The 13,716-nt window shown below is 60.3% G+C and overlaps 3 protein-coding genes across 3 annotated transcripts; 2 read left to right on the top strand and 1 right to left on the bottom strand.

The window, feature by feature from the left end:
- Positions 1–204: 204 nt before the first annotated feature.
- Positions 205–3,325, top strand: AMH (anti-Mullerian hormone). The gene is made up of 5 exons (XM_055248676.2): positions 205–998; positions 1,592–1,734; positions 1,907–2,015; positions 2,103–2,262; positions 2,353–3,325. Exons 1-5 carry the CDS (start codon positions 587–589, stop codon positions 3,209–3,211), a joined length of 1,683 nt encoding a protein of 560 aa, XP_055104651.1. The 5' UTR covers positions 205–586; the 3' UTR covers positions 3,212–3,325.
- Positions 3,273–6,920, bottom strand: JSRP1 (junctional sarcoplasmic reticulum protein 1). The gene is made up of 7 exons (XM_055250805.2): positions 6,712–6,920; positions 6,446–6,584; positions 5,687–5,727; positions 5,424–5,544; positions 4,863–5,036; positions 4,165–4,256; positions 3,273–4,049 (listed from the first exon to the last, which is right to left on the bottom strand). The coding sequence occupies exons 1-7, from the start codon at positions 6,817–6,819 to the stop codon at positions 3,582–3,584; spliced, it is 1,143 nt and encodes a 380-aa protein (XP_055106780.2). The 5' UTR covers positions 6,820–6,920; the 3' UTR covers positions 3,273–3,581.
- A 5,771-nt stretch (positions 6,921–12,691) lies between these two features.
- On the top strand, positions 12,692–13,190 carry LOC129466133 (ubiquitin-like). Its single transcript, XM_055249228.2, has one exon. It carries the CDS (start codon positions 12,780–12,782, stop codon positions 13,008–13,010), a length of 231 nt encoding a protein of 76 aa, XP_055105203.1. The 5' UTR covers positions 12,692–12,779; the 3' UTR covers positions 13,011–13,190.
- The last annotated feature ends 526 nt before the right edge of the window (positions 13,191–13,716 follow it).

The following is a 13,716-nucleotide window of genomic DNA, read 5'->3' on the forward strand; positions in this document are numbered from 1 at the left end:
GGCCCGCCAGGAGACACCTGTGGGAGGCCTGAGAGACAGCTGTGCCTTGGAGATGGCCTAGTGGACGGACCCCACCAGCCAGCTAGGAGGGGGTCTGGGGTCCTGTCCTGGGGAGGGAAGAGCAGACTCCACGATAGCCTTGGGGTCTCCAGATAGCCCAGCAGGGGTGGGGAGGGTGAGCAGGGGTGGGGAGGGTGAGCAGGGACGGGGCGCCCGCACTGACTTGGGACCCTCCTCCAGGCCCACACCTCAGCACCCAGGACATCTGGGCCCCCCGCCCCCAGCACTGTCTAGTCTGGCTGCCTGGCCATCACTCCCATGCTGGTTCCCACTCCTGTGTCTTCTGGGGACGGCCCTCAAGGACAGCATGTTGACACATCGGGCCCGGCTCTATCACTGTGGGGAGGGAGATAGGCCGCCAGGAACAGAAAGGGCTCTTTGAGAAGGCCATTCTGCCTGGAGTGGGGGCGCCGGGCACTGTCCCCCAAGGTCGCAGCAGAGGAGATAGGGGTCTGTCCTGCACAAACACCCCACCTTCCACTCGGCTCACTTAAGGCAGGCAGCCCAGCCCCTGGCAGCACCCACGATGCGGGACCTGCCTCTCACCGGCCTGGCCCTACTGCTATCCACCCTGGGGGCTCTGCTGGGGCCTGAGGCCCTCAGAGCAGAGGAGCCAGCTGTGGGCACCGGTGGCCCCATCTTCCGAGAAGACTTGGACTGGCCACCAGGCAGCCCACAAGAGCCTCTGTGCCTGGTGGCGCTGGGCGGGGACAGCAATGGCAGCGGCTCTCCCCTGCGGGTGTTGGGGGCTCTGAGCGCCTATGAGCAGGCCTTCCTCGGGGCTGTGCAGCGGGCCCGCTGGGGCCCCCGAGACCTGGCCACCTTCGGGGTCTGCAGCACCGGCAACAGGCAGGCTGCCTTGCCCTCTCTACGGCGGCTGGGGGCCTGGCTGCGGGACCCTGGGGGGCAGCGCCTGGTGGTCCTGCACCTGGAGGAAGGTAGGTGGGGCCCAGCCCCAAGCTTGGCACCACCGGCTTCCTTCAGGTGGGTTGGGTCCTCCTAGGGAAGATCAGGGGCTGGTAGAGCCCCCACCCTGGGCAGGGAGGCTGTGGTCTTGTTCCTAGGACTGGGTTGCGGGTCCGTGGCCTGGAAGGCGGGCACCGTGCTCTGTCTTGTCCCCGAAGCCCAGCTCTTAGACCCGCCCCTGCCGCAGTGCAAGGGAGAGAGCTGCTGCCTTCTCACCACCCCTGAAGATGACGCAGGGCTCGAGGCCAGTGGAACCCTCCTTCCCACAGCCGCAGCCTGTTCTCGGGGCCACTGGCCTGAGAGACTCCCTGCAGGGAAGGGGCTTCATTGGGCACCCCAACCCAGAGACCCCAGGGCGGCAGCCCCACCCACAGCCTCAGACACAGCCCCTGCCTGCCCCTGCCGTCACCGCTCCCTGGCTGCAGGAAGGCAGCGAAGAGGGGCACCCTTGTCCTCCGCTCGAGGTCCCCTGAACAGTAGCGAGAGCGGCAGGGACGGATCCCAAAGACTCCCAGGGGGGTGCGGCCTTCAATGGCTCAGGCGTCCCCTGCTGTCCTGGCTGCAGTGACCTGGGAGCCGACACCCTCGCTGAGGTTCCAGGAGCCCCCGCCTGGAGGAGCTGGCCCCCCAGAACTGGCGCTGCTGGTGCTGTACCCTGGGCCTGGGCCTGAGGTCACTGTGACGAGGGCTGGGCTGCCGGGTGCCCAGGTACCAGGGAGTTGCATGGGGCAGTGCCCGGGCCGCGGCGGGGGGCATGGATTTGTTGCAGAGTCTGCGGTACTGAGAGCAGCGTAGAACCAGTGCCGATGGGAGAAAGGGGACCGGTAGAGCGGGGCTGGTTAAGCCTCCATCCAGCCGGGCTGAGCCCTGGTCTCCGCAGAGCCTCTGCCCGTCCCGGGACACCCGCTACCTGGCGTTGGCGGTGGACCGCCCTTCGGGGGCCTGGCGCGGCTCCGGGCTGACCTTGACCCTGCAACCCCGCGGAGAGGGTAGGTCCGCGTGGAGAGGGACGGGGCGTGGGGTCGACTGCCCTCGGCCCCCAGCCCCTGAGCCAGCCCCGCGCCCACCCACCGCAGGCTCCCCGCTGAGTACGGCCCGGCTGCAGGCACTGCTGTTCGGCGACGACCACCGCTGCTTCACGCGGATGACCCCGGCCCTGCTCCTGCTCCCGCGGTCCGAGCCCGCGCCGCTGCCCGCGCACGGCCAACTGGACACCGTGGCCTTCCCGTCGCCCAGGTGCGCGCAGGCACCAGGGCACGGGGCAGGAGCGGGCGGGGGTGGCGTGGCCTCGCGGCCGCTCTCAATTCCCCCAACTGCGGGTTCCAGGCCATCCGCGGAGCTCGAGGAGTCGCCACCCAGCGCAGACCCCTTCCTGGAGACGCTCACGCGCCTGGTGCGGGCGCTGCGGGGCCCCCCGGCCCGGGCCTCCGCGCCGCGCCTGGCCCTGGACCCGGACGCGCTGGCCGGCTTCCCGCAGGGCCTGGTCAACCTGTCGGACCCAGCGGCGCTGGAGCGCCTGCTCTACGGCGAGGAGCCGCTGCTGCTGCTGCTGAGGCCTACTGCGGCCACCACTGGGGACCCTGCGCCCCTGCACGACCCCACGTCGGCGCCGTGGGCCACGGCCCTGGCGCGCCGCGTGGCTGCCGAGCTGCAAGCGGCGGCTGCCGAGCTGCGCAGCCTCCCGGGTCTGCCGCCGGCCGCAGCCCCGCTGCTGGCGCGCCTGCTCGCGCTCTGCCCAGGCGGCCCCGGCCGCCCTGGCGATCCCCTGCGAGCCCTGCTGCTCCTGAAGGCGCTGCAGGGCCTGCGCGTGGAGTGGCGCGGGCGGGATCCGCGCGGGCCGGGTCGGGCACAGCGCAGCGCGGGGGCTACCGCCGCCGACGGGCCGTGCGCGTTGCGCGAGCTCAGCGTAGACCTCCGCGCCGAGCGCTCGGTACTCATCCCCGAGACCTACCAGGCCAACAATTGCCAGGGCGTGTGCAGCTGGCCTCAGTCCGACCGCAACCCGCGCTACGGCAACCACGTGGTGCTGCTGCTGAAGATGCAGGCCCGTGGGGCCGCCCTGGCGCGCCCACCCTGCTGCGTGCCCACCGCCTACGCGGGCAAGCTGCTTATCAGCCTGTCGGAGGAGCGCATCAGCGCGCATCACGTGCCCAATATGGTGGCCACCGAGTGTGGCTGCCGGTGACCCCTGCGCCGCGCGGACTTCTGCCGCGAAGGTCCGGACGCGCCCCAGCTCGCGCCCCTTCCATATTTATTCGGACCCCAAGCATCTCCCCAATAAAGACCAGCAAGCAACCGGGTGGGGTGTCCGTGCGTGTTAGGGGGCCTGTGGGACCTCCCTTGCCGTCTCTCCTCGCGCACGGCCCGGGTCCGCCCTGTAGCGCTCGCTGGCTCTCCCCTGCCTGAAGCGCCCCACCACCGTCTTTCAGGCCCCGGACTCGGTGTCGGGTCCAGGCGTAAAGGAGCAGATGACTCTGCGGCCGCAGCACTCGCTTTATTTCGCCAGAGTCGCGGGGCGTCCAGAAGGGGTCCCTGGACTCGGGCGTGGGGCCGGCTCAGTCCCGCCCCTTGCCTGCGCGGAGCTTCTGGCGACTCCCAGGCCGCTGCTCCTCGTCGGAACGCCTCGGGGAGACCCAGGCCTGCCTCTTCCTGGGCTCGGCGTCCCTGGAGTCCCGTGCCCACGGCCGGTGGCCCCCTTCGCGTGACTCCCAGCGCCGGGGTAGGGCTTCCCGGGGCTCCCTGGCGGCCCGTGGCTTCTCCTCCTTCCGCCGCCTCTCTTTCTTCGGCCTCTCCTCCTTCCGCGGCTTCTCCTTCCGCGGCTTCCCCTCTCTCCGAGGCCTCTCCTTGGGTCCCCGGTCTGCGAGGGGCACACGGTCCTCCCCCACGGCCTCTCTGGTGGCCTCGCCGGGCTCTTCTTCGTCCTTCTCTGCAGCCTCCCGACTCCCGGGAATCTTGGGTCTGACCTCTGCCTCGGCCCGGGGCGCAGGCGGCGCTGATGGAGGCGCCTGGGCCTCGAACTTAGGCTGCAAGACAGAGTGGGGTCCCGGGGTAAGGGCCCACCTTCCCCCCGGCCCGGGCTCCTTCTTTCCCTGGGGATGAAGGTCCCACTGCCCGCGGTCAGTGGAAGGAAGCGCTTACCAGGGGTGACGATGGCTCCCTCGGGGCTGAGCTTGGAGGGACCCAGGGCTCGGGCGCACGTGCTTGGAGTGCTGCCTCCCCAGCCACGGCGTCTGCAGCAACAGGGTTGGGATCCGAGTCAGCTGGGTCGAGGCACAGACCACACTGTCCATCCCTCCCTCACCCCTAGAGCCCCCTCCCTGGACAGTTGGAGTGGGGCTCCCCCGGTACGGCTGAGGCTAAGGATGCCCCCGAACCGTGGGAAGGGACTCCGGGACTCCGCTGCTGCGGCGCCCCTCCTCCGAACCTCGCTCTTTCAATCGATCATTCTTCCCCCCGACCACGGGCTGTAGGAGGCCCCTAGCAAGGGAGGGGTCGCAGGAGTGCCCCCGGGGGGCGCTCACGAGCTTAGCGGTCCCCACAGAGAGGGCGCAGGAGGAAGGTGGCAGAACGCTACGCGGGAGGAGGGGTTGCACAAAGTCCATCCGGAAGCCAGAACCTACTCGTGGCGAGGGGAATGGGCCCCGCAAAAGGTCCATACGGGGTGAGAGGGGCGCGCAAGACCCGTCACTTAAGGGGAGATGCACAAACCAACTTTGGAGGCGTGCAAGACCCAGCCCTGGAGAGGAGGCTCCCAGACCCCACCCTTGCGGCGCAGGGCCTTTCCTCGGAGGAATAGGCGCACAGGTGGACCCCACCTCTGGGGAGCCTGCGCTCACCGCGGCACAGCCGGAAAGCCGAGCCCAGCAGCGCCACCAGCGAGGCGAGCACCAGGCATTTGTTGAGCGACAGGTCTCCCCAGGGCAGCTCCTCGCTCAGGGCCGGGGGCGGCGGCGGCGGCTGCGGGGGCGGCGCGGTCTGCGCCTTCTTGCGCGCGGGGGCGCTCCGAGGACCTGCGGGGACAAGTGCGCGCTGCGCTGTGGCCACTGGCTCTGCGCCGCCCCCTTCCCCGGGCGCAGGGGACGAGGCCTGTGCCCTGAACCAGGCTCTCCCTGCCTGCCTGTGCGACCCCGGGCGCAGGTGAACGCAGCCCCGGGTGCCCCGCAGCTGCACGGGGATGCCTAGAGTTTCTGGAAGGTAACTTCCCAGAGCTGAGTGGCTTAGCTGGTATTATTACGCATCAGTAGAGGCTCCCGGCCCGTTGACTCGCTGCCTGCCACACTTCGACGCCACTCAATCAGGACACCACCCTCCAAGATCCAAGGACCCAGCTCCGGGACCTAAGCCTAACACCAGTCCGTTCCCACCCCACACCTCACCCACGCCTCCTGCAAACCCACTCGCGCCGGCTTTCAGCCTCTCCTTCCCCGTTCCTGGGGTCCCCCTGGCGGCAGGCTCTTTTTCCATCTTCTTGGGCCTGGTGTCCATACTGCGGCCTTCAGCCACCGGCTCCTGAGAGTCCTGTGGTTATCATGAGACATTCCACATGTTTCCTTCCAGTGCCAAACCCTTCCCGTGGCTTTAGACACCTGCCTCCCTTGGCTGGCTTGTCCCCAACTCCCCAGGCGTCCTGGGTTAAAGGCTGAGGGTCCCAGCTACTCACGTGGGGCGGGCTGCCGGAGTCGGCCAGCCTGGGTGTCGTCGCTGTGGGAACAGAGGGAGAGTCAAGGTTGTGGGGACCCCCAGGCCAATCCCACCCTCTCCCCTGGCCCTGCTGGGTGACATGTGGGTGACTAACCCCATCTTATAGATAAGAAAGTAGGTGGAGGCCAGCACAGGGGTTCACACCTGGAATCCCAGGATTTTGGGGAGACTGAGGTGGGAGGATCACCTGAGCCCAGGAGTTTGAGACCAGCCTGGGCAACATAGTGAGACCCCATCTCTAAAAAAAAAAAAAAATTAGCGAGGCATGGTGACCTGCACCTGTGGCCCCAGCTACTTGGGAGGCTGAGGCAGGAGGATCACTTGAGCCTGGGAGGTCGAGGCTGCAGTGGCTTATGATCATGTCACTGTACTCCAGCATGGAAGACAGAATGAGGCTCTGTCTCAAAAAATAATAACAAAAATATATAAAAATATAAAGAAAGCAGGCAGGCTTGGAGACAGCTTTGCCCAAAGACACACAGCATTTCAGTGGCAACGTGGGATCTGAACCTAGATCTGTGCGGCCCAGTGCCTGTCTTCCTTGGGGGCTCCTTACAGACCCCTGAGGCAGAAATGAGGGCCAGGGGTTGAACATGGGGAGCACACTTTAAGCCAGTCCAGTGTGGGAGGCTAAGAAGCTCTAGTCTCTGAAGATGGGCCTCCTCGCTCAAGGGGACCATCAGGGAAGGGCTTCCTCCCGCCAGCGCCAAAAGGGTACCTGGAGCCCTGTCCTCCTGGGTCTCGGCCAGCGCAGAGTGGTCCTCCAGGGCCTGGCAGCTGCCCAGGCCGCCATCCAGCTCCTCCCAGGCTCTGGTTGTCATGGAGATGGCTGGAGCAGCAGCAGGTCCCGGGCCAGGCTGGGAAGGGTGGGGAAGAAGGTCTTGCATTTACTGAGTCCCTGCCATGGGCCTGGGCCTGACCTGGAGGTTCTGCGGACACCAACTAACAGGCCCCGTCCTCCCACCCCTCACTCAGCAAACTCACACTCATGCCCGGCATGGCCCGGCGCCCGCTCCAGGCATCCCCCTGGCCCCGCATGCCTGCCCTGGGGCCCCTCCCTATAGCCCAGGCTCGCTGGGGTTCAGTATCCATCAGCACAGTAGCCAAGGCTGCTCTGGCCCAGAGAGGGCGGGAGCCTCTGCAGGACAACACAGCAATGAGTCCCAGACGCACCCCAAACCGAAACTCTTGGCCCCAGAGTCAGCTCATGTTCTCTGAGACCAGGGACTATTTTTATCTGGTGCCTGAGGCCAGCGGGACAGGCTAACAGGTGCCCCAGCCCCTCCCAGGCCTCTGCTGTCATGGGGTCTCCCTCTGGGCCACCCTGACCTGCCATTCTGGGCACCCACATCCCACTGCGTGACCCTGTGAGTCTACAGGTTCGGGCCCCAGCAGCAGAACCATCCTGGCTCTGGTTGTGACAGGCCGGGGCAGGGGAGGAGGGTCCCGGTTGCAGGGGGGGTCTTCTGATCCTGACACAGAGTACCCTGCCTTGTCCCACTAACTCTGTTCCCATATGACAGATGAGGAAACTGAGGCTAGAGACAGCACCATTGGCTGGAGGTCGCAAGGAGCTTCAAGTCAGACCCAAAGCTGTAGTCTTCAGGGTCCCCATGGCCTCTGGCTGCTGGGATTAGGGTGTCCCTGTATCTAGGCTGAAAAACCACCCAGCCCTGAGGCTCCAAGACCTGGAAGAGGCCTATCGCGTGGCAGTGGGGGAAGGGCCCAAGAAGCATGGGAGGCTGGTGTGTGGCCCCTGGGTGTGCATGGGGGCAGCTCCAGGAACTGGGGACCCTTACAGTCCTCCGCAACACCCCTTCATACCCCGGGAGCCCACACCTCTGCCCGGGACTCCCCCAGCCTCACTTCCTTACCCCCGAGCCTCGCTTACCCGCGAGCCGCTTTGCTGAGCCTTGTGGACAGGATGGAGGATGGGGAGGGTGGCCCGATGATGGACGGCAACAGGTGGCCGGAGACCGCGGGTGGGCCAATCAGCATGCCCGCTGGAGTGAGGTCACAGCCAGAGAGTCCCCCACCCTTCCCTGCCATTGCAGCGGGGCAGGGCATTGCGCCTACTCAGCACTCGCCACTGCCACCCAGGGAGACGTAGTGCCTGCAGCTGGGACTACAGGCACCCGCCACCACACCCGGTAAATTTTTTTTTTTTTTTTGAGACAGAGTCTCGCTCTGTTGCCCAGGCTGGAGTGCAGTGGCGCGATCTTGGCTCACTGCAAGCTCCACCTCCCAGGTTCACGCCATTCTCCTGCTTCAGCCTCTCGAGTAGCTGGGACTACAGGCACCCGCCACCACACCCAGCAAATTTTTTGTATTTTTTTTAGTAGAGATGGGGTTTCACCGTGTTAGCCAGGATGGTCTCAATCTCCTGACCTCGTGATCCGCCTGCCTCGGCCTCCCAAAGTGCTGGGATTACAGGCGTGAGCCACTGCACCTGGACTAATTTTTGTATTTTTTTTTTTTAGTAGAGACGGGGTTTCCCCATGTTGGCCAGGCTGCTCTCGAACTCCTGATCACAAGTGATCCGCGTGATCCGCTCGCCTTGGCCACCCAAAGTGCTGGGATCCCGGGCGGGAGCCCCTGCAATGCATTCATTCCTGCTGTTTAAGGCCACCCTATTTGGGGTCATGTGTTCCTGCGGCTCTGGCAGGTTCATACACCGGGAACTGCCTGCTCCCACACCATCATGCAGAGAAACCTGACGCCTCTGCTCTGGGGAGAGGACCCGGGGTCTCTCAGCCCCCAAAGGTGCATTCTAAGGCCTGCACGCAGATGTTTGAGCCCTACCTGCAAAGCATGGTGACTTTGGGAGTCCTGAGGGAAGAGGGGAAGTGGATTTTGGTGGTGAGGCCTGTGTGTTAAAAATCCTGAGTGAATGGCCGGGCACGGTGGCTCATGCCTATAATCCCAGCACTTTGGGAGGCCGAGGCGGGCGGATCGCCTGAGGTCGGGAGTTTGAGACCAGCCTGGCTGGTCTCCAACATGGTGAAATCCCGTCTCTACTAAAAATACAAAAATTAGCGAGGCGTGGTAGTGGACGCCTGTAATCCCAGCTACTGGGGAGGCTGAAGGAGGAGAATTGCTTGAACCCGGGAGGTGGAGGTTGCAGTGAGCCAAGATCACATCATTGCACTCCAGCCTGGGAGACAGAGTGAGACTCCGTCTCAAATAATAATAATAATTCTGAGTGAATAGGGCCTCCCCAGGAACTATCAAGAGACCCAGAATGCCAGCCCGCCTGCAGCAAAGCAAGGGCTGGGGCTCCCTGGTCCCCACTTCCCTCTGCTTTAGAAATGGCTCTCGGCTGGGCAGGGTGGCTCACGCCTGTAATCCCAGCACTTTGGGAGGCCGAGGTGGGTGGATCATGAGGTCAGGAGATCGAGATCATCCTGGCTAACACGGTGAAAGCCCGTCTTTACTAAAAGTACAAAAAATTAGCTGGGTGTCCTGGCGGGCGCCTGTAGTCCCAGCTACTCAGGAGGCTGAGGCAGGAGAATGGTGTGAACCCGGGAGGCGGAGCTTGCAATGAGCTGAGATTGCGCCACTGCACTCCAGCCTGGGCGACAGAGTGAGACTCTGTCTCAAAAAAAAAAAAAAAGAAACGGCTCTCATTTTTTTCTGTATGACGCAAGGCAGACACAAACAGGAAACAAAGAGAAGCTGAAAGCAAAAACTGTAAAGCATCTGTCATCTTCCTGCCCCCAAACAGACACTGTTTAATAGTTTCACATGTTCTTTCTGCTGTTTGTAACTTGTGATTTTATTATTAGTTCCATACTTATTTTTATAAAGCTGGCATAATTAGCGAAGGGCTGAACATCTTGTTTGTAACCTAGATTTATTTTTTCCTCCTAAAAGTTTTTTTTTTTTTTTTTTTGAGATGGAGTCTCTCTCTGTCACCCAGGCAGGAGAGCAGTGGTGCGATCTTGGCTCACTGCAACCTTCGCCTCTTGGGTTCAAGCAATTCTCCTGCTCAGCCTCCTGAGGACCTAGGATTACAGGCATGCGCCACTGCGCCTGGCTAATTTTCATATTTTTAGTAGAAATGGGGTTTCACCGTGTTATTCAGGCTGGTCTCAAACTCCTGACCTCAGGCGATCCGCCCGCTTCTGCCTCCTGAAGTGTTGGGATCACAGGCATGAGCCACAGTGCCTGGCGCCTCCTAAAAGTATATTACAGCTTGGCAATTCCTCAAAAAGCTAAAATAGAATGACCATAAGATGCAGAAACACTACTCCTAGGTATCTACGAAAAGGAATCCGAAGCTGGGACTTAGATATTTGCACACCCAAGTTCAAGGCACCACGATTCTCTGCAGGCACATGGTGTAGGCAGCTCTAGCGTTCCATCCTCAGACACACGGATCAACACAGCGTGGCCCTTCCACACAGTGAAGTACGACACAGCCGTGAACAGGAACGAGGCTCTGACCGCGGCCATGGTGTGAATGCACTTTAAGGATGTCACTCTCAGTGAGAGGTGCCAGACACAGAAGGCCACACTGTATGTGATCCCATTTCTATGAAGTGTCCAGGACAGGGCCGGGTGCAGTGACTTATGCCTGTAATCCCAGCACTTTGGGAGGCCGAGGTGGGTGGATCATGAGGTCAGGAGATCGAGACCATCCTGGCTAACACGGTGAAACCCTGTCTCTACTAAAAAATACAAAAAATTAGCCAGGCACCGGGCGTGGTGGCGGGTGCCTGTAGTCCCAGCTACTTGGGAGGCTGAGGCAGAAGAATGGCATGAACCCGGGAGGCAGAGCTTGCAGTGAGCCGAGATGGCGCCATTGCACTCTGGCCTGGGCGACAGAGCGAGACTCCGTCTCAAAAAAAAAAAAAAAAAAGAAATGTCCAGGACAGGCCAATCCACAGAGACAGGAAGGGGATGTGTGGGTGCCGGGGTTGGGAAGGGGATGGGGAGTGATGGCTGATGGGGATGGAGCTTCATTTTAGGGTGACGAGAATGTTCTGGAATAAGACAGGGGTGGTGGTTGCTGAGTCAATTTCACTTAGGATAATGATCTCCAGCTCCATCCATGTTGCTGCAAAATATATGATTTCATTTGTTTGTTTGTTTTTTGAGACAGAGTTTCATCTCCGTCACCCAGGCTGGCATGTAGTGGCGCAATCAGGGCTCACTACAGCCTCGGCCTCTTGAGCTCAGGTGGTCATCCCACCTCAGCCTCCTGAGTAGCTGGGACCACAGGTGCCTGACACCACACCCAGCTAATTTTTTTATTTTCTATTTATGAGACAGAGTCTCACTCTGTCACCCAGGCTACAGTGCAGTGGCGCCATCTCTGCTCGCTGCAACCTCTGCCTCTCAGGCTCAAGTGATTCTCCTGCCTCAGTCTCCTGAGGAGCTGGGATTACAGGCATGTGCCACCACGCCCGGCTATTTTTTTTTTTTTTTTGAGATGGAGTTTCACTCTTGTCGCCCAGACTGGAGTGCGGTGGCACAATCTCGGCTCACTGCAACCTCTGCCTCCCAGGTTCAAGTGATTCTCCTGCCCCAGCCTCCCAAGTAGCTGGCATTACAGGCACATGCCACCACACCCAGCTAATTTTTGTATTTTTAGTAGTGACAGGGTTTTGCCATGTCAACTAGGCTAGTCTCAAACTCCTGACCTCAGGTGATCCATCTGCCTCGACCTCCCAAAGTGCTGAGATTACAGGCATGAGCCACTGTGCCCAGCTACTAATTTTTGTATTTTTAGTAGAGATAGTGTTTCACCATGTTGCCCAGGCTGGTCTCGAACTCCTGGGCTCAAGTGATCCACCGGCCTTGGCCTTCTGAAGTGCTGGGATTACAGGTGTGAGCCACCACTCCCTGTCTCTATGCTTCACTTTTTGAAGAGCCACCAGTCTCTTTTCCAAAGTGACTGAACTGTTTTACCTGCCCAGCAGCCATACAGGAGCGTTCCAACTTCTCCATGTCCAACTCGTCATTTTCCAGTTTCTTTGTTTGTGTTTTTATTGCCAGCCTAGTGGGTGTGAACGGCATGATCTCATTGTGGTTTCGATTTGCATTTCCCTGGTCAAAATAAATAACTTTTTTTTTTTTTTAAGAGACCAGGTCTCCCTATGTTAGCGAGGGTAGTCTGAAACCCTTGGCCTCAAGCAATCCTCCTGCCTTGGCCTCCCAAAGTGCTGGGATCACAGGCGTGAGCCACCGCGCCCAGCCTCTTTTTTTATCTTTTTTTTTTTTTTTTTTTTTACACGGAGTCCAGCCCTGTTGCCCAGGCTGGAGTGCAATGGCGCAATCTTGGCTCACTACAACCTCTGCCTCCTGGGTACAAGCAATTCTCCTGCCTCAGCCTCCCAAGTAGCTGGGATTACAGGTGCGCACCACCATTCCCAGCTAATTTTTTGTATCTTTAGTAGAGACGGGGTTTCACCATGTTGGCCAGGCTGATCTTGAACTCCTGACCTAGTGATCCACCTGCTTTGGCCTCCCAAAGTGGTGGGGTTACAAGCATGAGCCACTGAGCCCAGCTGGCACTTTTTTTTTTTTAAGACTGAGTCTGCCCAGGCTGGAGTGCAGTGGCACAATCTCGGCTCACTGCAATCTCTGCCTCCTGGGTTGAGGTGATTCTCCTGCCCCAGCCTCCCCAGTAGCTGGGATTACAGGTGCATGCCACCACACCCAGCTAATTTTTGTATTTTTAGTAGTGACAGGGTTTTGCCATGTCGACCAGGCTGGTCTCAAAATCCTGACCTCGGGTGATCCTCCTGCCTCGGCCTCCCAAAGTGCTGGGATTACAGGCGTGAGCTACCGTTCCCGGCCCAGTTTTGCTAATTTTGTGAAGAACAGTGTCATCTGAGGGCACTGACTCTGGATGGAGATGACTCAGATACTGACCCTGACTCCACTGCTGCCTGGCTGTGCCACAGTTTCTTTTCCTGTAAAATGGAAATAAAATGGAGACCCCGATTCGGGGGCGACTGGCTTTGTTGGGTGAGGTTGTTGCGGTGTTCCTGTGGCTGGACGTGATTGGTGATTCCCAGCATCCTTGTATCCGCTAACAGGTCAAAATGCAGATCTTCGTGAAAACTCTTACCGGCAAGGTCACCACCCTTGAAGTGGAGCCCAGTGACACCATCGAAAATGTGAAGGCCAAAATCCAGGATAAAGAAAGCATTCCCCGCGACCAGCAGAGGCTCATCTTTGCAGGTAAGCAGCTGGAAGGTGGCCGCACTCTTTCTGACTACAACAGCCGGGAGTCGACCCTGCACCTGGTCCTGCGCCGGAGGGGTGGCTGTTAATTCTTCAGTCTTGCATTAGCAGTGCCCATTGATGGCATTACTCTGCACTATAACCATTTGCCCCAACTTAAGTTTAGAAATTACAAGTTTCAGTAATAGCTGAACCTGTTCAAAATGTTAATAAAGGTTTCGTTGAATGGTAAAAATAAATAAATAAATAAATAAATATAAAATAAAATGGATACCCCACCTCCTGGCGTCCTTGTGAGCATTAAGCCAGGCATGGGACAGGTGCTTGGCCCCCGGGATGAGCTGTGTACTCATATTGTTATCGCTGCTATGACAAAGGTGAGGAAGCCACTGAGGCTGTGAGATTCCGCACCCCGTGGAAGCCCAATTGTGACACCCCCCACAGCAGGGTCCTTCCAGCCTCTGGAACACAAAACACCTGAGTGGGAAACCCCCAGGGGACCCTCAGCATGGGCCACTGAGGCAGGAGGTTGAGAACTGTGGGGAGTGCTGGGCAGTGGCCAACTTCCTGCCTCTGCCAGGGCAGCACACCAATTTCATTTGTGTCTATCCTACTTGTTCTCAGGGAGAGGTGGCTCCTTCCCTGGGGTGACTTCTAGACTGGGGCATTTAATTCCTAGTGTGAGATCTCCCAGGGTCTTCCTCTCTTGGCCACAGTGACGTTCAAGATGGCAGGGGAGTGGGCAGCGCCCCCTAGAGCCTGAGAAGTTCAAGGAGCAAGAACAAGAAAACCTTT

This window comes from Symphalangus syndactylus, chromosome 17 (assembly GCF_028878055.3).
Source record: "Symphalangus syndactylus isolate Jambi chromosome 17, NHGRI_mSymSyn1-v2.1_pri, whole genome shotgun sequence".
In the NCBI taxonomy this organism is placed as follows: Eukaryota; Metazoa; Chordata; class Mammalia; order Primates; family Hylobatidae; genus Symphalangus; species Symphalangus syndactylus.